We start from the raw sequence: 21,242 nt of genomic DNA, 5'->3' as shown, positions 1-21,242 counted from the left end.
GGGCCTGGATGCCCAGCGAAAGCAGAGGCCTGATAAATGAGATGTTAATTAAAGGGAGCAGGGAGTTTGTTTGCTTTCTGGGCCAGAGGCCAGGCAGCTATGCTCTGGTTTATAATGTTTGGTATGGGTTTACTGGGGCCCTCAGCCCTCTGTCTATCTGACTCTCAGTAATACTGAATGTCTGCTGGACTAGTCCCATCTTCAAAACTCGATGGTAGTGTCTCCATTTGACTTTGTCACTCTTGTGTTCTTCCTCCCTCCTCCTGTCTCGCTTTCTCTCTCTTTTTTCTCTCCCTCTCACTGTAGAACATGCTGAGGAGGCAGGAGGAGATGGAGAATGGCACAGCCTGGTCTAACTCCTCGGAGTCGTCAGATGACTCGTCCAGCCCCCAGCTGTCCCTGGGGCTGCGTCATGCCAACAAGAGTCTGGTCCAGCTAGAGGTTCAGGCCGCCGCGCCCTCCATTGAGATCTCCTTTGCTCCCAGAGACTCTGCCACCTCCACCCCTACCCGCTTAGCCAAACCGGAGAATGTGCAGAAGGAGGAGCCAGACACTGGAGCAGCAGGGAAAGAGGAGGATTCTGGGAAACAGGCTGTGCCTAACGGCCAAACACGTTATTCACGCTCCCTCAGCCATATCAGTGAGAACAGTGCCGATGGCGTACTGATGGACAGGTCAACTTGCGAATCAGTGGAGCCCTCTGAGGCCACCTCCCTGCAGTCTGGGATCTCTATAAACGATATTGAGATGGAGATGCCTGCCAGGGCGGAGTCAGCCCCTGTCCTAGCTGAGACTGTGGTGGTCGGGGAACCATCTGAGCCACTCGCCCCAGCTACTGTCACCATGGAGGAGAGCAGGCCAGAGAGCAGGTATTCTGCAGGGTCTATAGAGTCAGACACTGGGTTAGAGGTTGTTTCAGGGGCTGTTTCAGCGGTAGAGCCAGAACTCCAGAGCTCTGCACCCACTAGGACTGATGCCGTGTCTCAGCAAGGTACGTCTCTGGATCTCAGGGCAGACTCACAAGCACAGACCCAGAGCACAGAGGAAATATCATATACTGCCCACAGGGCAGTGGTGGAGGAGGCCGAGAAGCCTGGGCCTGTAGTAGTGGCCAACCCCACAGAGGGTGAGAAGCAGCAGGCTGTGGACAGTGAAGTTGAGGAAGCCCTGAGTGCAGTCATCGCCTCTCTGGATGACTACAGGGGACAGTTTCCTGAGTTACAGGTCCTGGAGCAGGAGCTCAGACTACTGGAGGAAACATTAACAGTAAGTTATAGCTGTGTGTGTGAAGTGTGTGTCTGTGTAGTGTGTACATATATGGCTCTGTCTCTTGTGTTTTATGTTGTACCTGACAATGGAAATGACCACTTCATAAGAGTGAGGGGGACGTTGGTGGGGGTTGAGTAGATTTCAGAGTTCCATAATCCCACAGTCCCCTGTGGGATTGGGTTCAGGGTGCGGAACTTCCTGCCCTTCAGCTCAGTCTAAATGTTTCCATCTCACAATGCTGCAGCGGGAGATGTGTGTACTGTCGCTGGGCGGTCGTCAGCCTCTTACACGTACACACACCCACCTTCTTCCCAACTGAGACCCAGATAAGCATCAGAGCTCACTGAGCCAAACCCTCTGACAAGGCGAGAGGAAACACAGATGCATTTGAGTTTCTCTATTATTCTTCATTTCATCACGGCATCATTTTAGAACACACTGTTTTGTTCCCAGATACTTTCCTCAGATGATCCTTTTCCAAATACGGGGTGTATTCTTACAATCAGGACTTCTGGCAGTGATATGGATTGCTGAAAAATGTATGCTTTTGTTACTGTGTGTGCATGTCTGTCTGTCTCTCTATAACATGTGTACGTGTGTGTTCTGAAGGGCCATACATGCAGTTGTTCGTCCAGTGTCCAGAGTCTGGCGGTGGAGACGGCTCTCGGCAGCTTTGACTTCCTCAATACCTCAGACCTGGAGGATGAAGAGGAGGATGAGGATGGGGAGAAAAGGAGTGTGACAGACAGGTCAGGGTCCATAAAATGGCCTCCCTCTCTATGTTCCTTCAGTCAGTTTTAAAGATGAGAAGTTTTGCTGGTGGAGGAGCTAGTTGGATTTCTGTGTGGTTACTTACTACCATCTAGTGGTGTAACACACAAATAAATATGCTGGATGTTAGTAAGGATAAGAAAAGTTCATTGGTATTCTGAATGATAATGCCCTCATCTGGTCTAAAGGTGGAATGATATGTAAGCCATGGCTCTACAGGGTACCACTCTAGGGTAACAACTTGCACTGACTTGCCTAGTTAAATAAAATAAAAATTAAAGTACAAATAAACAACACTCCTGATGTGCTCATACCTGGGCTCCTGTGTGATTGTTGTTTAGTGAGCACCACAGCGCCCCCAGCAGGCCACCAGAGGAGAGTGCTGGGGAGGATGAGTGCTGTGAGGAGAGATGCTGGGAGTCCCACTCCTCTGGACCTGTGAGCACAGGCTGCCAGGCTCTAGACCATACACTACTGGTCCATCTGAAAAACTGCAGTGCACAACTTCTGGTGAGTAACATGACATACTCATATGAGTAACAAATCACCCCATGGTCCCCTTATGTATGAGACTAAACCAAATGAGTTTAAGAATTCAAATCTCAAACATAAGTTCTACTTGGATCTTGCATTTTTGTTGCACTGTCAACATGATCGATAAGCAGAGCAACAGCTCCCAGTTGTAATGTAATAAAACAATTTCAAATTGACATATGTGGTCTTGCCAAATGTCCTGATTTTGGCTATGTGGTACCTATGACTCCTAATGGCTGATGCTGTGCAGAGGCTGGGGACCTTTGGGCCTCTGCGCTGTGGGGAGATGTATGCTCTGGACCGCCTGCTCAGGGAGGCCCGCGTCCTCGAGCTCATCAGACGTGTTGCCAAGGAGACCCCTAGAGGAGCCACTCAGCCAGATGAGGGTGAGTTCATTATTGCTGTAAGGAGGACAATAAAACAGCATATTCGCTTAGTCACTGACAGAGCTAAGGCAATAATGACTAAGGTTAACTACTGTCATTTTAAATGATTCAATTACTACCATCTCTAACTTGTTTTCTTTTCCATCTGCCTGCCTTCTACTGCCTCTCTGTCCTGGAGTAGTGGTTCCCCAGTTAGAACAGTGCCAAGGGGCAACATTGCTATGGCAACAGTGTACGGATGATGGCAGTGTGTACAGCACCTCCACAGACGCTTTCCTCACAACTCTGACCGCTGCTTACACCAACAGACTGCCCGAGAGAGGAGTTGGCCTGGCAGACACAGGTGTGATACGGTTGTTGTGTCTCTGTGTGTGTCTATCATGCATTATATGATTTATAATATGATCCTTTGTAGCTCAGTTGGTAGAGCATGGCGCTTGTAATGCCAGGGTAGTGGGTTCGATTCCCGGGCCCACCATACATGTATGTAAGTCACTTTGAATAAAAGTGTCTGCTAAATGGCATATATAATATTTAAACATAGTGATACATGGTCTAAAACACTCTCCCTAAGGAGTTTGGATCAGCAATGCTCCTGGCTTTGGTTCCAGTGGCCTATATGATGTCACATATATACACACATTAGTGTATAGCTGTGATGTGCCATCTTGTCACGTCTGACCCATCTCTCTGTGCTGTATCTAGTGTTCTTGCGTCTGGTGGAGAGAATTCTGGAGAGGAGGCTGCCCAAGCGTGGGGGAGTGGTGGCCAGAGACATGCTGACCCTCTTCCAGTTCTGGAGCTACCTAGAGGCCGAGGGAGTGAGCGATTTGGACACACACATCATTGAACTAGCGGAGGAGGGTTAGTGTCTGGGAGATTGACTATTGCGTGGAGTTAGTTTGAATGAATAAGTTAATGTGTACTAGGTCATAGACGGACATTTGGATCTATGCTCAGTCATGATGAATGTGTGAATGAACATGATTTAAAAGGCTGATTGCTCTTGTTGTTGTTTCACCACACCCATTAAAACATACTCACCTCATTCTATTCTCTTCTTTCTATCGCCATTCCATCCTTCCTCATTCACTCTCTTTTTACTACCTTCTTCCTTCCACAACACACTGTCTACCCTGTTTCTTTTTCTTCTCCCCCCGTCCTCCACCCATCCCCCCCCAGTGTGGCTGGTTCAGAGCCTGCAGTCAGGGGACCAGGAGGTACTGGTGAAGGCCCTGAAGAGGCCTCCAGAGAGCAGCCTGAAGAGGGAGGGCCTGCATGCTGTCAGCCTACTGCTGAGGGACCCGCGGGGTAAAGTGTCTGCCTCTGCCAGCTCCCTGCTCCGGAGCCTCGCCGACCAGCCACGTCATCGAGAGAGGGTGAGACCGAGATGCATTAATTCAGGCCCTACTCACTGTAGCACTTTTAAAATGCACTTCTTAAAAAGTGTTATCTTGTTGCTAGGATCACCAGTGTGGATTTATGTTTGTTTGCGTAAGTTATAGTGTATTTTGGTATTTTACCCCAGGCCCTAGTAAGCTGTCTGGAGCTTCTGGAGAATGAGAGTGTGGAGACGCGAGTGTGTGGCTGTAAAGCACTTGCATGTCTGAAGGTCAGTCTCACCACTTATTAGTCACATCTCTTCAACAATCTCTATGCTTCATCTGTTTTTTACCTCTACCTACCCTAGTGTCTGGATTCAGACTGTTGAGTCCACTCTGTTTTTATGTTCTGCAGGCCAAAGAGAGCATCGACCAGCTGGTCTATCTCTGTCGATCAGACAAGGAGGATGTGAGGGATGCTGCCAAACAAGCGCTGCTGGTGCTTGGTGAGTAGAAAGATAAAAAATGAATGTTTCATAAGGGAGATCTTCCAGTTGAAGTCAGAAGTTTACATACACTTAGGTTGGAGTCATTAAAACTTCTTTTCAACCACTCCACAAATTTATTGCTAACAAACTATAGTTTTGTCAAGTCGGTTAGGATATCTACTTTGTGCATGACAGAAGTAATTTTTCCAACAATTGTTTAGACAGATTATTTCACTTATTCACTGTATCACAATACCAGTTCCCCAAAATTATGTCATGTCTTTAGAAGCTTCTGATGGGCTAATTGACATTTTTTGAGTCAATTGGAGGTGTACCTGTGGATGTATTTCAAGGCCTACCTTCAAACTCAGTGCCTCTTTGCTTGACATCATGGGAAAATCAAAAGAAATCAGCCAAGACCTCAGGGGGAACAAAATGGTTCATCCTTGGGAGCAATTTCCAAACGCCTGATGGTACCACGTTCATCTGTACAAACAATAGTACGCAAGTATAAACACCACGGGACCACGCAGCCGTCATACCGCTCAGAAAGGAGACGCGTTTTGTCTCCTAGAGATGAATGTAATTTGGTGCAAAAGTGCAAATCAATCCCAGAACAACAGTAAAGGACCTTGTGAAGATGCTGGAGGAAACAGGTACAAAGTATATATCCACAGTAAAACAAATCCTATATCGACATAACCTGAAAGGCCGCTCAGCAAAGAAGAAGCCACTGCTCCAAAATTGCCATTAAAAAAGCCAGACTACGGTTTGCACATGGGGACAAAGTTTGTACCTTTTGGAGAAATGTCCTCTGGTCTGATGAAACACAAATAGAACTGTTTGGCCATAATGACCATTGTTATGTTTGACCTCAATCATATAGAAAAGTTGTGGGCAGAACTGAAAAAGCTTGTGCGAGCAAGGAGGCCTACAAACCTGACTCAATTACACCAGCTCTATCAGGAGGAAAGGGCCAAAAATCACCCAACTTATTGTGGGAAGCTTGTGGAAGGCTACCTGAAACGTTTGACCCAAGTTAAACAATATAAAGGCAATGCTACCAAATACTAAGTAAGTGTATATAAACTTCTGACCCACTGGGAATGTGATGAAGTAAATAAATCTGAAATAAATCATTCTCTCTACTATTATTCTGACATTTCACATTATTAAAATAAAGTGGTGATCCTAACTGAGCTAAGGAATTTTTACTCTGATTAAATGTCAAGAATTGTGAAAAACTGAGTTTTTAAATGTATTTGGCTAAGGTGTATGTAAACTTCTGACTTCAACTGTGTATGTACTGTGCCTTCAGGAAAGTATTCAGACCCCCTTGACTTTTTCCACATTTTGTTACATTACATCCTTTTTTTTTAAATTCCCCTCATCAATCTATATACACAATACACTTTTGCAAATAAAGTCAAAAACTCAAATCACATTTTACATAAGTATTCAGACCCTTTGTTGAAGCACCTTTGGTAGCGATTATAGCCTTGGGTCTTCTTGGGTATGACGCTACATGCTTTGCACGCCTATATTTGGGAAATTTCTCCCATTCTCTTCTGAAGATCCTTTCAAGCGCTCAGGTTGGATGGGGAGTGTTGCTGCACAGCTATTTTCAGGTCTCTCCAGAGATGTTCGATCGGGTTCAAGTCCGGGCTCTGGCTGGGCCACTGAAGGACATTCAGAGACTTGTCCCAAAGCCACTCTTGCGTTGTCTTGGCTGTGTGCTTAAGGACGTTGTTCTGTTGGAAAGTTAACCTTTGCTCCAGTCTGAGGTCCTGAGCTCTCTGGAGCAGGTTTTTATCATATCTTTCCCTCGATCCTGACTAGTCTCCCAATCCCTGCCACTGAAAAACATCCCCACAGCATGATGCTGCCACCGTCATGCCTCACCGTAGGGATGGTGCCAAGTTTCCTCCAGACGTGACACTTGGCATTCAGGCCAAAGAGTTCAATCTTGGTTTCATCAGACCAGAGTAACCCTTTAGTCCTTTAGGTGCCTTTTTACTGAGGAGTGACTTCTGTCTGGCCACTCTATCATAAATGCTTGATTGGTGGAGTGCTGCAGAAATGATTGTCCTTCTGGAAGGTTCTCCCATCTCTACACAGGAACTCTGGAGCTCTGTCAGAGTGACCATTGGGTTCTTGGTCACCTCCCTGACCAAGGCCCTAATGGCCCGATTGCTCAGTTTGGCTGTGCGGCCAGCTCTAGGATGAGTCTTGGTGGTTCTTCAATTTAAGAATGATGGAGGCCACTGTGTTTTTGGGGACCTTCAATGCTGCAGACATTTTTTGGTTCCCTTCACCAGATCTGTGCCTCGACACAATCCAGTTTCGGAGCTCCACTGACAATTCCTTCAACCTCATGGCTTGATTTTTGCTCTGACATGCACTGTCAACAGGTGTGTGCCTTTCCAAATCATGTCCAATCAATTGAATTTACCACAGGTGGACTCCAATCAAGGTGTAGAAACATCTCAAGGATGATCAATGGAAACAGGACGTACCTGAGCTCAATTTCGAGTCTCATAGCAAAGGGTCTGAATACTTATGTAAATAAGGTATTTGTTTATTTGTAGTAAATTTGCAAAAATGTCTAAACCTGTTATTGCTTTGTCGTTGTGCGGTATTGTGTTTAGATTGATGAATAAGGTTGTAACGTAACAAAATGTGGTAAAAGTCGAGGGGTCTGAATTCTTTCCGAATGCACTGTATGTTTGTATGTATATACACTATATATACAAAAGTATTTTGTTTTTACCTTTATTTAACTAGGCAAGTCAGTTAACAAATTCTTATTTTCAATGACGGCCTAGGAACAGTGGGTTAACTGCCTGTTCAGGGGCAGAACGACAGATTTGCTGACAGGTATATAAAATCGATCACACGGCCATGCAATCTTCATAGACAAATATTGGCAGTAGAATGGCCTCACTGAAGAGCTCAGTGACTTCCAACATGGCACTGTCAAAGGATGCCACCTTCCCAAGTCATTTCGTCAAATTTCTGCCCAGCTAAAGCTGCTCCGGTCAATTGTTAGTGCTATTATTGTGAAGTGGAAATGTCTAGGAGCAACAACGGCTCAGCTGCGAAGTGGTAGGACACACAAGCTCACAGAATGGGATTACTGAGTGCTGAAGTGCATAGCTCATACAAATCGTCTTTCCTCGGTTGCAATACTCACTACAGAGTTCTAAACTGTCTCTAGAAGCAACGTCAGCCCAAGAACTGTTCGTCGGGAGCTTTATGATATGGGTTTCCATGGACTAGCAGCCGCACGCAAGCCTAAAATCACCATGTGCAATGCCGAGCATCTGCTGGGGTGGTGTAAACCTCGCCGCCATTGGACTCTGGAGCAGTGGAAACGCATTCCAGAGTGATGAGTCACGCTTCACCATTTGGCAATCTGACGAACAAACCTGGGTTTGGCAGGTGCCAGGAGAACACTTCCTGCCCTAATGCCAACTGTAAAGTTTGGTGGAGGAGGAATAATGGTCTGGGGGTGTTTTTATGGTTCGGGCTAGGCCCCTTAGTTCCAGTGAAGGAAAATCTTAACGCTACAGCATACAGTGACTTTCTAGACGATTCTGTGCTTCCATCTTTGTAGCAACAGTTTAGGGAAGGACCTTTCCTATTTCAGCATGACAATGCCCCTGTACACACGGTGAACTTGACTGGCCTGCACAGAGCCCTGACCTCAACCCCATCGAACACCTTTGGGATGAATTGGAACGCAGACTGTGAGCCAGGCCTAATCTCCCAACATCATTGCCCGACCTCACTAATGCTCTTGTGGCTGAATGGAAGCAAGTTCCCGCAGCAATGTTCCAACATCTAGTTGAAAGCCTTCCCAGAAGAGTGGAGCCTGTTATAGCAACAAAGGGGGGACCAACTCCATATTAATGCTCATGATTTTGGAATGAGATGTTCGACGAGCAGGTGTCCACGTGTGTGTGTGTGTTTATTTATTTAATTGATTTATTATTTTTTACCCCTTTTCTCCCCAATTTCATGGTATCCAATTGGTAGTTAGTCTTGTCTCATCGCTGCAACTCCCTTAGACTCGGGATCGGCAAAGGATGAGAGCTGTGCGTCCTCTGAAACACTACCCAACCAAGCCGCACTGCTCCTTGCCAAAATGCCCACTTAACCTAGAAGCCAGCCGCACCAATGTGTCAGAGGAAACACCGTACACCTGGCGACCATGTTAGCGTGCACTGCGCCCGGCCCGCCACAGGAGTTCCTAGAGCGCAATGGGACAAGGACATCCCTGCCGGCCTAACCCGGAAGACGCTGGGTCAATCGTGCGCCGCTCCATGGTTCTCTCAGTCGCTGCTGGCTGCGACAGCACCTGGTCTCAAACCCAGAATCTCTAGTGGCACAGCTATTATACATTTACACACACAGTATATTCCGGTCTCTGACATCACTCATACTTTCCGGATTATGTATGTATTGTTTTAAAATGTTTTATTGCTTGGTATTGCTGCACTGTTGGAGCGAGAAACACCAGCATTTCACTGCACCTGCAAATCTGTGTATGCAACCAATAAACTTTGATTTGATCAAGGGGTACACGGGCAAAGAGGGTGGGTTTTCTGTGGGAGGGATCTAGTGAATGAGGGAATAATGGGATAAGATTTTTGTGGGGAAAGAGACGTGTGTCTGTGAGATTGACTTTCTCTGTGTTCCCGTCCAGGTGAGGAGGGGAAGTTGGCCCACAGACACGTTGAGATATCACTGCAGGAGGGAGTGCCACGCCTCTTCTCCCCTGGCAGCATGGCCAGCACCGCCTTCTAATGCCACTAGAACGGAATACTGATACAGTTATGCCCATGTCAACACACTGTTACAGCCATTATGCCATACACACATTAAAGTATACACTGTCAAACAGGGTGAAATATACCCAGATGCAAAGAGGATACTGACTTTTGCACATGCACTCACTAACACTGGGATGACATCTACAGCTTGACGCGAAGTCAGTGAACTAAACTCGCATTTTACCAACCTGTGTGTAAATAAGTGATAACTACTCAAGAAAACTGTGGAATTGTAGAAGTGATGAAGAGTGGTAGAAGTATTTTACTGCCTTACAGTATGTTTTGGTCTGGTGGTGTTGCCTTTTGAGTCATGTAATTATAGCTGGGATGATGAATGGATGGAAGGACACTGCAATCATTGTGTCAAATCATGACATGGATCGAACGAAGTGGAAAAGTGACATGATTACTTTTCTGGGGAAATGCACTTATTTTCTTAATTTGTGATGAAGCAGGTTGGCGTTGGTCTGTGTGGAGAATGACTGAGTGTCTGGTAGGAGTACTGAAGTAAGTCATGGGGATCGAAGGGATTGGGTTGTTCCTCAGGAAATAATGGTGGTGAAACAGTTCCAAATTCTAGGACCACAGTCTGATGAGGAGCTTGTTGCCATGCCAGTTGGGAAAGGATGCTTGAAGAAAGTTATTACAGTGCCATCATTCCATACTATCATTATATGCTTTGTGGAAATCTATATTCCCACTGGAAGTGTATATGTTATATAATTGTAGTGTAATTTGGTTGGCATTGTTGAGACAATTGGAGTAAATTCATGTTTGGTTTGAGTGCTGATGCCTCAAGTCACCATGCACTTCCTGAGATTCACGCCACTGGTGATATAACTGAAGATTATTTCTGCTGTATTGGTGGTGGAGTTCTTTTTTTTATTATTGAAAACTTAAAACTGTGCTGGACTGGACTTTGCCTTTTTGGAGCAGACAACTTTTCACTTAAACAGACAACCACACTGCTAGGACTGGCCACCTGCTGGCCATTATAGTGTGGAATCAGGGTGTGATGAGAACCTGCATTCACTGTATATTATTTACTTAGCAGATTCATCAGTTTTTTTATATAGGACTTCAAAATAACAATATACACTGAAGGAGCTTTTTAAGTTGTCTAAGTGCCTCAAGTTAGTGGTGAGATGAGACTACGAATGAAGAGATCCAGTGCTAATAGAAACACTGCAGCAAAGTCTATTTTCCATATGACTCAAATTGTGCAGCATTAAAATAAATGATTTTCTTTAGATTTTATTTCTACAAAAGTATAGTCTGACATATCTTGCCTGGCAATAAATGTACATGAATTATTAATAAAAATGTGTTTGAGAATGTATAATTTCCCTATGTTAATTACGTTTGGCCATTGTAAAATAAGCAGACCCATAGCTAATGATACTGTAGCCATGGCCTTTGGCACAGCAATGATGGGCAGACACAAATTGTTCAAACTGATTACAGGTTTTCATTTTGGTACAACTACACTAGAGGCAGACACATTCAGATTGGGTTTATTATAGGCCTGTTAAATAAATATAGAGTACGACAGATTTTAACTTGACATTCATATGCAATACAATTAGATTTATGATAAATAACCTAAAATTATCTATTCATGACGGTGTACGGTATTTCAAAAGTAGCGCCCCACATGGCCAATCCCCATAATTCAATGTCTACACTGGTTTACACCCACCCTTTCGCCACCGCCCCCCTTCACTCTGCACAGGCGCACAAACTTCACAAGGCCGCCATTTTGTGCGGAGCCTTTTCTGAAAAAGCGGGAGAGGATTAAAACCCCCGGAGTAGAAGGGCGTAATTCTCAGCCATCTCGGTCAGATTGAAGAACATACTCTGGGCTTTCTGTCAAGTTCAGCGAGGAAATAAAAGACTAAGAGCAGGTAAAGTAAGAGTACTTTCCAGAAAAGGGGGGAGCTTTGCAGGAGCTTTAATCGGCCTCTAGGTGTCACGATGGGGCTCCCGGTCCAGGCGGCAGACGGGGGGTGTTTGTCTCCCTCTATCGTTATTGAAAATTTAGCAAAAAACATTTATAACCCAGAAGTTCAACACAATTTTGCAGTAACGACTCTTTTTGGAGCTATATTAGTTTGCATTTCGGCAAGGATCGATCATTAAAGACTTCAACGTGTTGGTTTAGTTTTAAGGCCAAGCGTCCATTTTCTTTTTCTTCGTCTTTGTTTCCTGCCTTTTTACGGGTCGAGATGGAAACTCGCGGTTGTGTATCAACTCAGCGCGCGCCAGATTGCAGCACAGCACAACGAATTTTCTAAATCGCACATGCATAATCTTGCTACAGTAACTATCATAGCTAGCTACATACAGTTAGCTAACTAGCTGTTCAACGCATAACTGGTTAGCTAGACCGCTAAGTTAGCTATGTAATGTCCCTTTCCACGCGATTAGCTAGTATTGTTAACGAACTATTAAAGCTATAAATGATCGAAACAACAGTAACAAAACTAAGTGTTTTCGCCCACAATGTCCTTCGCAAAAGCGAACGTTAGCAAACCCCTACCATTGACCTAGCTAACTTAGATAATTAGCTAACCGTTAGTTTGATCTGTTACGTTATAGTTTAGCTAACTAATTATCATATATTAAAAGCTGGTAATTAAAACAAGGTCTAAGTTACGATGCAAAGACTATACCAAATTTTAGCAGGCGCCAGCATCTTACTAGCTAACGTTAGGTTACGTTACAGTAGCTAGCTAGCAACATAAACGTTAGGTAGACAAATTGGCTTCTAGCGCACGCCGAATTCAAACAATTAAGATGCATAACCAGCAAATGACCACGATAGCCATTTTCACTAGCGTTTCCAGTAAAACGACGTCCCCCTTCGCCCTACATTTAATGAGTACGTAGTCTAGATGTTTGTTTAACGAAATGTCTTCTCCAAGCTTACTGCAGTTCATTTTCCACCCAGTGTCCGTTGTCTGTTTCAAAGCCTACCTTGAGCTACAACGACACTAGCTAGATAGAATTGATCAAAACAGGGTAGAGCTCCCTCTACAACCCAGCTGGTAGCGGTACATAAACATGACTAGCTGACGTTAGTGTACATGAAGTCATATAGCTAGCTATCAAAATTGCGGCCCGCAATTGCACCCTTCGCAGAATCGCCCAACTCGCTACGAATGTGTCTGTGCTTTCAATTCATGCAGTAGGTTTATGTAGAAATGTCAACTTGTTTGTCTTCCCCACAGGTTCAGTGTCAGGTAACAGTCAGGGGAGTTGAGTCAGAAATTGAGGAAGCCAAGCAGGTCTAGAAAGATGAAGTATTCCTTTCTGGTGCAGGTAACAATTTAGGAAGCTGAGGAAGTTGCATCAACTTTGTCTGAGATCTTGAGTGAGCTGAACAGTATGCCATTTTCTGTCTTTTAAGCCTAGCTACGTTGATCATAAGTCCAGGTACTGATAAGGGATTTAAATTCCCTGCAAATTGAAAAAACAGTTTCAACATTTATGAATAAATGGTTATGAGTTCACATTGCTAGATTGTGTGCTGATTGGTTTTGGGTTGGCTCTCTCAGGTATTACCGATGGACGGCGGACCAACCGATGTTGTGGTTGAGGCCAAGGACAGCATCACCTATGAGGGGGAGGAGGTGGTGGCAGACCTGCTCCAGCAAGCAGCAGAGGGGGTAATGGACCAGCAGCCTGTGGGCGAGGGGGGCCTGGATCCCCAGGAGCTGGTGGATGGAGTCAATGTGGAGATGATGGTAATGGATTCCCTGGACCCTGCCCTGCTGCAGATGAAGACTGAGGTGATGGACGCCCCTGTGATCACAGCCCACGAGGCCACGGTCACCACAGTGGATGAGACCCAGATCATCACTCTGCAGGTTGTCAATTTGGAGGAGCAGCAGCTTGGAGGCCTTGGGGAGCTACAGCTGGTCCAGGTGCCTGTCTCTGCTGTGCCTGTAACACAGGCCACTGTAGAGGAGCTACAGGGCACCTTCGTGGACGCCACGGCCATGCCCAAAGATGGAAACCCTATGATCTGCCACACCCTGCCCCTGCCAGAGGGCTTCCAGGTAAGAACTGCACTTCAAGACTAGATATTACATCATTCAGAGCTAATGGAAGCATCTTTTCTCAGGGGTTTATATCAGCGGTTTGTGCTACTGGTACATATCTAGATATACTACTTCTAAAGAAACTTAAAACACTACTCCTCCTTCAGGTGGTGAAGGTGGGTGCGAATGGTGAGGTGGAGACGGTGGAGCAGGATGAGCTCCAGCACCAGGAGGAGCAGCAGGTCCAGCCTGAGGAGGAGGAGGAGGAGCTGCACTGCGAGACCCAGCCTGACGACCCACAGTGGACCACAGACCCAGACTACCAACCCCCGGCCAAGAAGACTGCCAAGAAAGCAAAGAAGAGCAAGCTGCGCTACAACACTGAGGGGGACAAAGACAACATGGACGTGTCTGTCTATGACTTTGAGGAGGAGCAGCAGGAGGGGATGCTCTCTGAGGTCAACGCAGAGAAGGTGGTGGGCAACATGAAGCCCCCCAAACCCACCAAGATCAAGAAGAAGGGTGAGATTACTAGCACCACTGTTGCTGTGTCCTTTGTTTATAGTGAATGTTGTAACTCAAGTTGTGGTGCTGTTTGCCTCTGCAAGTGCTGACTCTAGGCATTGTATGCTCCAGGTGTGAAGAAAACATTCCAGTGTGAGCTGTGTAGCTACACCTGTCCCCGCCGCTCCAACCTGGACCGACACATGAAGAGCCACACGGACGAGAGGCCACACAAGTGCCATCTGTGTGGAAGGGCCTTCAGGACTGTTACCCTGCTGAGGAACCACCTCAACACACACACAGGTATGGTGTCATCAGTCACATTAAAGGACAGTCCTATATTGTTAGTCCTGTCCATGTTGGATACAGTTTTATCGCTCTGTCTACAGGTACCAGACCACACAAGTGTCAAGATTGTGACATGGCCTTTGTGACCAGCGGAGAGCTGGTCCGACATCGTCGCTACAAGCACACTCATGAGAAACCCTTCAAGTGCTCCATGTGTGACTATGCCAGTGTAGAGGTGAGCAAGCTAAAGCGGCACATCCGTTCCCACACTGGGGAGCGTCCGTTCCAGTGCAGTCTGTGCAGCTACGCCAGCAGAGACACCTACAAGCTGAAGAGACACATGAGGACACACTCAGGTGAGGCACAGCCACAAGGATACTGTGTAAACTCAATTAGTGATTGGCCTGATTGTTGTGAACTTGTCCACTCGTGTTTTCCTTTTTTGTTTTCCAGGAGAGAAGCCGTATGAATGCTACATCTGCCACGCCCGTTTCACCCAGAGTGGAACCATGAAGATGCACATCCTGCAGAAGCACACAGAGAACGTGGCCAAGTTCCACTGCCCCCACTGTGACACAGTCATCGCCCGCAAGAGTGACCTGGGTTAGATACCTAGACGTTGACTTGGCCTGATCATCCCAATATGATGACAGCATGATTTGGACAGCTCCACCGTAAACTTCATCATGCTTGAACTTGCCTAATGTGTATACAGATGACATCTCTCAATAAGCTGGTTTTAACACCCCCTCTCTCCTCCAGGAGTCCATCTGCGTAAGCAGCACTCGTTCATTGAGCAGGGACGGAAATGCCGTTACTGTGATGCTGTGTTCCACGAGCGCTATGCTCTCATTCAGCACCAGAAGTCCCACAAGAATGAGAAACGCTTCAAGTGTGACCAATGTGACTACTGCTGCAGACAAGTAAGAGGGCCTGCTGTCTGTAACCTGTTGTCTCTAACCTTGGATGATTGATGGATCTAGATGGGAGTAAATGCATAGTGTGTGTGATGCTATGGTGATGGAGCTCCTTTTGTCAGTAAATATCCAATCAAGGCCAATGGCAGTAAGGCAAGAGTTTATGGAAACTGGTTCAATGCTGATTGTTTTGAGATGGAGCTGGTAAAATTCCCAGCAGTTTCTCTGTCCTTATGTGTGTGTTTCTTGCTGTCTTTACATTGACTAGGAGCGTCACATGCTGATGCACAGGCGCACGCACACAGGAGAGAAGCCGTACGCCTGTAGCCAGTGTGAGAAGACCTTCCGTCAGAAGCAGCTCCTGGACATGCACTTCCGGCGCTACCATGACCCCAACTTTGTGCCTACTGCCTTTGTGTGCACCAAGTGTGGCAAGACCTTCACCCGCAGGGTAAATGAACTGAGTGGAAGAATACAGCCATGTTTTGGACATAGCCCTTCATTTAATTTGTTTATTAAATATTTTGTGTTCCTCTCCTTAGAACACCATGGCCAGACATGCAGAGAACTGTAATGGGGATCCTACTGAAGGAGAGAACGGAACCCCACCCAAGAGAGGACGGGGTGGGAGGAAGAGGAAGATGCGCTCAAGGAAGGATGATGATGATGACGACGATAGTGGTGAGGCCTGTTTTATAGAAACATATCATTTGTAGTGTCCTATTGACTTTGCTATAATAAGCTCTTTCAGTCCAAACCTCTATTTGCTATTTCTCGTTGAATGTAATGAGATCAGTGTTACTCTTTTTAACTGTTCCCTTTTCCAGAGGACAATGCTGATCCTGAGCTGGATGACATTGATGAAGAGGATGAGGATGCCGAAGAAGCACTGCTGGAGGAAGAGGAGGAGGAGGAAATGGAGTTGGAGCAAGCTCCACCCACCAAGCCTATTCCCGCCCCTGTGGAGCCGCCCGTCAAGAGGAAAAGGGGTAGACCCCCCAAGAATGCGCCCAAACCTGCCTCACCTGCCAAAGCTAGCAAGGCTGCCCCTAAGGGCAAGGCTGCTGCAGGTGAGTTACACCTCGCTGGTCCTATGTCATGGAATGTCTAAATAAATGCCCATTTAATGCTGTGTTATAATGCCTGATGTTACCTCTGTCTCCTCAGCAGCAGCCATCATCCAGGTGGAGGATGAGAATACAGGTGTCATAGAGAACATCATAGTGAAGAATGAGCCAGAGGCTGAGCAAGCTGCCATAGAGGTGGTGGTGGAGCAGTCGGAGGAGGCAGAGGCAGGGGTGGAGATAGTGGAGCTGCCTGTAGCAGAGGCTGCCCCCAACGGAGATCTCACCCCTGAGATGATCCTCAGCATGATGGACCGGTGATCTAGCCCAGACAGCTCAAAGACGTCCCCTTGTCCACCCTCTTCATACAATCTGCCATATTACGAACCACTCCGCTTTACACTTTATTTTTATCATTTGTTTTTGACATCTGTTTCTTTTCACTCAAACCCACATCCTTCCATGCATTCACAGTAACAGTTAAAGTTGCTTTGGCCTGTAGAAATGTAGATTTGGTGAAATAATGGCTCCATTCTCTACTGTAATCTATTGGTGCATGGAGGGGGGGTGGTAGCTGAGGTTTGACACATGGTGGACATTGGGACTTAATGCAGTGGTCAGTTGCATCCCCCCCCCTCCAATCTAACAACTATTTTCGTAACCTGTTTGTGACCTTGACATGGCAACAGTGAGTGCCAAGTGAGCCTTGTAATCTAGAACCTTATATCTGCTGTAGACTAAAATTAACTTTAGCTCGGCATGTTGATAGGAATGGCTTTCTTTTAAAAAATACTTTTATTTACTGCATATTCCATATGACTTATTATACTTGTCACAGATTCTGAAGTTTGTAGAGGCTTCGATCAACATCAGGCCAGGGACAATGAAATCGTCCCTCCACAAAGTTTAAGGCTGCGGTTGATATGTTTGTACAAAAGGTAGTATGGGCTCGTTTTGCTTGTAAATACTTTTTATTTTAGTTTTATTACCAGCATTTGAATCTTTTTCTAGTGATTTAAAGTCCTTTAACGCAGGAGGAAAGGAAGTCAACCATAGGTGTTGGGAACACAGGCTGTATATGGCTTTCTTATCTCTAATGTGGGAGGCTTTGCCTACTTTAAGAATCATGTTGGCTATATGACCTTCCATGTTTTGAGCTTTTTAGCCTGAATATTTGTAGTGCATTTATGGGAGGTACATTACTCACTCTTATCCCACTGTTCATCCCAAACCACAGTCACTAATGCTCTAGTTTTTGAAAGATGACCTTGTTTTGCATTTCAAGATGCGGTAAAGAGATTAAGTGATGTAAAATGCATTCATATTCTTAAAAGCTTTAGTAAAGATCTGTGAAATTGTTGAGCAGGGGTATTCAATTCTTCCACTATGAGGTCCAGAGCCTGCTGGTTTTCTGTTGTACCTGATAATGAATTGCACCCACCTGGTGTCCCAGGTCTAAATCAGTCCCTGATTTTAGAGTGGACCAATAAATCAGTGATACTGGCTCCGGGGTTCAGAGTTGAATTTGACGGCTGTAGAAGGTGTCCAATTGGACTAGCTTCAGGTCGTAGCTGTAAATTAAATATGATTATTGAGGCTTTGGTAATCTTGTGAAGCAGAATGTTTCTCCCGGTTCACTGTTAATTTCTCAGACCATTTTGTCATAACTGCATAGTTTTATTGTGGGATGTGTACAGGAGAGCCTTGAGAAATTCTGATAATGATGTTCAAAAAGGGGAGAGAACTGAGGGAAGGATATTTTGTATAAAGTTTGTTACTTGTTTAAGATGACAATTTACTTTCTTTCACAGAACATTTTTAATGCTGATACAACCTGACTTTTCCTCCTATATATAATTGCGTTTAAATTGCTTTTTGTCAAGCGCTTAAATTCTGGGTTGATCATTTTTGTACCTGGCTGTACTATGTGAATTTAGCAGCGATTTGAAAACCAACATAAATACATGTGTTATGGCTGGGTTGGGCTGAGAGGGCATGTATGAGGAATGTACAGCTAATAAAAAGATATTGGCCTACAGTGTTTTTGTTAAAATGTTTATCTTGACATTACTATATCTTGTCTCTGGGCTTGAAGCTTGCTGCTGGTTCATTTGTGTGACTGACAGGTTTGCAAACCCTGCTACATGGCATTGGCTGGGGCTTGTTTATCTTTGTGCATTTGTTTGTTGTTGACCACAGAGGCTACTATATGAGCTGTGTGTTCGTGTGCAGAAGAGCAGCAGCTGGTTATCTGGAACCTGGTGTGTTAGCCTATTTTATGGCTGGAACAAAGTGCTTCAGAAGGGTCTCCAGGCAGAGGGTTGTTCACCTGTATTTAAGCAGGTTACTGTTTTCTGTCATAAATCTTGTTCTGGGGCCCCTTGGGTGCGTGCTTAGTCCCCCTCGTACTCCCTGTTTAAAAACGACTCCCAACACCGTTATGTTTTCTGATGACAACAGTGTTAGGCCCGATCACCGACGATGATGAGACGGCAGCCTATAGGGAGACCTGTCAGTGTGGTACCATGACAACAACCTCTCAATGTGAGCAGGACAGGAGCTGATCGTGGACTACAGGAAAAGGTGGGCCAAACAGGCCCCCATTAACATTGACGGGCCTGTAGTAGAGCAGGTTGAGAGTTTCCAGTTCCTTGGTGTCCACATCACCAACGAACTATCATGGTCCAAACACACCAAAACAGTCTTGAAGAGGGCATGACAACACCTTTCCCCCTCAGGTGACAAAATATTTGGTATGTGTCTCCAGATCCTCAAAGTTCTACAACTGCACCATCGAGAGCATCCTGACAGGTTGCATCACCTCCTGGTATGGCAACTGCTCTGCATCTGACCGTAAGGCGCTGCAGAGGGTAGTGCGTACGGCCCAGTACATCACTGGGGCCGAGCTTCCTACCATCCAGGACCTCTACTAGGTGGTCAGAGGAGGGTCCAAAGAATTATAAAAGACTCCAGTCACCCAAGTCAGACTGTTCTCTCTGCTACCGCAGGGCAAGTGGTACCGGAGCGCCTACCCCTAAGCCTTAAGATTGCTGAACAATGAATCAAGTGGCCACCCAGACTATTTACATTGCGGCTACTCACTGTTTATCTATGCATAGTCACTTTACCCCTACCTACATAGCCTCGTTATTGTTTACTATTGTTGACTATTTTTACTCAAGTAAATGTTTTCTGAACTCTTTCTTGAACGGCATTGTTGGTTAAGAGCTTCTATGTAAACATTTCATGGTAAGACACCTGTTGTATACGGAGCATCAAATTTGTTTTGATTTTCAGAGTGGTCACTAGCTGGCACAGCCAAAAAGTCATACAATCTGATTTTAAACCTAACCATAACCACACTCTTAACTTTAAATTAAGACCAAAAAGCAACAACAAATCCATGAATTTGTACATTATAACCCATTTTGACTTTGCAGCTGGCCTATCTAAGCGGGACATCGCTCAGTTCTCCCTCCAGGACAAGACTCATGACAAACTCATGCCAAAATGTACAGTGACTTATAGTATTCAAACCCCTTTACTTTTTCCACATTTTGTTATTACAAAGTAGGATACAAATGGATTTATTTTTTCAGCAATCTACATAAAATACTCTATCAAGGTGGAAGAATGTTTTTACATTTTTATGAAAAATACAACTAATATGTCTTAATTAGATAATTATTCAACTCCCTGACTCAATACATGTTAGAATCACCTTTGGCAGTGATCTCTGAGTGCTTTTAACACCTGAATTATACAATACTTGCCCATTAATATTTGATTTTTGTTACTCTTCAAGCTCTGTCAAGTTAGTTTTTGATCATTGTATGACAGCTATTTTCAAGTCTTGCCATATATTTTTAAGCCGATTTAAGTCAAAACTGTAACAAGGCCACTCAGGAACATTAAATGGGCTGATATAAATACTATGTATGCCAGTGTCTCTTGGCTAAGAGTTGAGGAGAGACTGACTGCATCACTTCTTTTTATAAGAAACAATGTGTTGAAAATCCCAAATTGTTTGCATAGTCAACTTACACACAGCTCTGACACACACACTTACCACACCAGACATGACACCAGGGGTCTTTTCACAGTCCCCAAATCCAGAACAAATTAGAGAAAGTGTACAGTATTATATAGAGCCATTATTGCATGGAACCTACATTTCATCTCATATTTCTCAAAAGAACATCAAACCTAGTTTAATAAACAGATTAAACAACACCTCTCCCTTATTTGACCTAGTTTGTGTGTATGTATTGCTATGTAGGCTACATGTGCCTTTTACAATTGATTTAGTTCTGTCCTTAAGATGTTCTTGTCTATTCATGTGCTGTATTAGGTAATGTTTCATGTTTTATGTGGACCCCAGGAAGAGTAGCTGCTGCTTTCGCAACAGCTAATGGGGATCCTAATAAAATACCAACTGTTGTCTTGGTAAGCAACTCCAATGTGTATTTGGCCTGATGTTTTAGATAATTGTCCTGGTGAAAGGTGCATTTGTCTCCCAGTGTCTGTTGGAAAGCAGACTGGACCAAGTTTTCCTCTAGGATTTTGCCTGTGCTTAGCTCTAGTCCATTTATTTTTATCCTAAAGAACTCCCTAGTCTTTGCCGCTGACAAGTCTACCCATAACATGATGCAGCCACCACCACGCTTGAAAATTTGAAGAGTGGTACTCAGTGATGTGTTGTGTTGGATTCGCCCCAAACACTGTATTCGGGACAAAATGTACATTTCTTTGACACATTTTCTTGTAGTATTACTTAAGTGCCTTGTTGCAAACAGGATTTAATCCATTTTGAATTCAGGC

The 21,242-nt window shown here is 45.0% G+C and overlaps 2 protein-coding genes across 12 annotated transcripts in view; both read left to right on the top strand.

Moving 5' to 3' along the window:
* The window catches only part of ripor1 (RHO family interacting cell polarization regulator 1), a 115,162-nt gene extending 104,218 nt beyond the window's left edge, over positions 1–10,944 (top strand). For all 6 annotated transcript variants that reach the window (XM_046307059.1, XM_046307068.1, XM_046307051.1 and 3 more), the window contains 10 exons: positions 307–1,266; positions 1,879–2,018; positions 2,382–2,550; positions 2,825–2,960; positions 3,142–3,303; positions 3,666–3,824; positions 4,143–4,339; positions 4,489–4,572; positions 4,698–4,788; positions 9,479–10,944. In XM_046307059.1, coding sequence (XP_046163015.1) covers positions 307–1,266; positions 1,879–2,018; positions 2,382–2,550; positions 2,825–2,960; positions 3,142–3,303; positions 3,666–3,824; positions 4,143–4,339; positions 4,489–4,572; positions 4,698–4,788; positions 9,479–9,579 — 2,199 coding nt within the window. In that variant the 3' untranslated portion in view covers positions 9,580–10,944. The remainder of the gene's footprint in view (positions 1–306; positions 1,267–1,878; positions 2,019–2,381; positions 2,551–2,824; positions 2,961–3,141; positions 3,304–3,665; positions 3,825–4,142; positions 4,340–4,488; positions 4,573–4,697; positions 4,789–9,478) is intronic.
* Positions 10,945–11,335: 391 nt separating this feature from the next.
* Positions 11,336–18,459, top strand: ctcf (CCCTC-binding factor (zinc finger protein)). Of its 6 annotated transcripts, none has more exons than XM_046306988.1 (12): positions 11,336–11,509; positions 12,836–12,926; positions 13,163–13,666; positions 13,816–14,170; positions 14,285–14,455; positions 14,542–14,796; positions 14,894–15,043; positions 15,203–15,363; positions 15,626–15,808; positions 15,900–16,038; positions 16,185–16,427; positions 16,525–18,459. In XM_046306988.1, exons 2-12 carry the CDS (start codon positions 12,903–12,905, stop codon positions 16,740–16,742), a joined length of 2,403 nt encoding a protein of 800 aa, XP_046162944.1. In that variant the 5' UTR covers positions 11,336–11,509; positions 12,836–12,902; the 3' UTR covers positions 16,743–18,459. The 6 variants fall into 6 exon arrangements, with proteins under 6 accessions (XP_046162944.1, XP_046162968.1, XP_046162952.1 ...); XM_046306996.1 differs by lacking the exon at positions 11,336–11,509 and adding an exon at positions 11,581–11,756; XM_046307004.1 differs by lacking the exon at positions 11,336–11,509 and adding an exon at positions 11,581–11,924 and having other exon boundaries at positions 16,528–18,459.
* The last annotated feature ends 2,783 nt before the right edge of the window (positions 18,460–21,242 follow it).

Source organism: Oncorhynchus gorbuscha, linkage group LG02 (genome assembly GCF_021184085.1).
Source record: "Oncorhynchus gorbuscha isolate QuinsamMale2020 ecotype Even-year linkage group LG02, OgorEven_v1.0, whole genome shotgun sequence".
Classification (NCBI taxonomy): Eukaryota; Metazoa; Chordata; class Actinopteri; order Salmoniformes; family Salmonidae; genus Oncorhynchus; species Oncorhynchus gorbuscha.
The sequence above is the reverse complement of the archived record's forward strand: the minus strand, read 5'-3'. Positions and strand labels throughout refer to the sequence as shown.

Excerpts from the sequence above, each read along its gene's own strand:
- ctcf (XM_046306988.1), top strand. The coding sequence starts at position 12,903 with ATGAAGTATTCCTTTCTGGTGCAG. Across the intron at positions 12,927-13,162 it reads AGTATTCCTTTCTGGTGCAG|GTATTACCGATGGACGGCGG; the intron begins GTAACAATTTAG and ends TGGCTCTCTCAG. Across the intron at positions 16,428-16,524 it reads TAAGGGCAAGGCTGCTGCAG|CAGCAGCCATCATCCAGGTG; the intron begins GTGAGTTACACC and ends CTGTCTCCTCAG.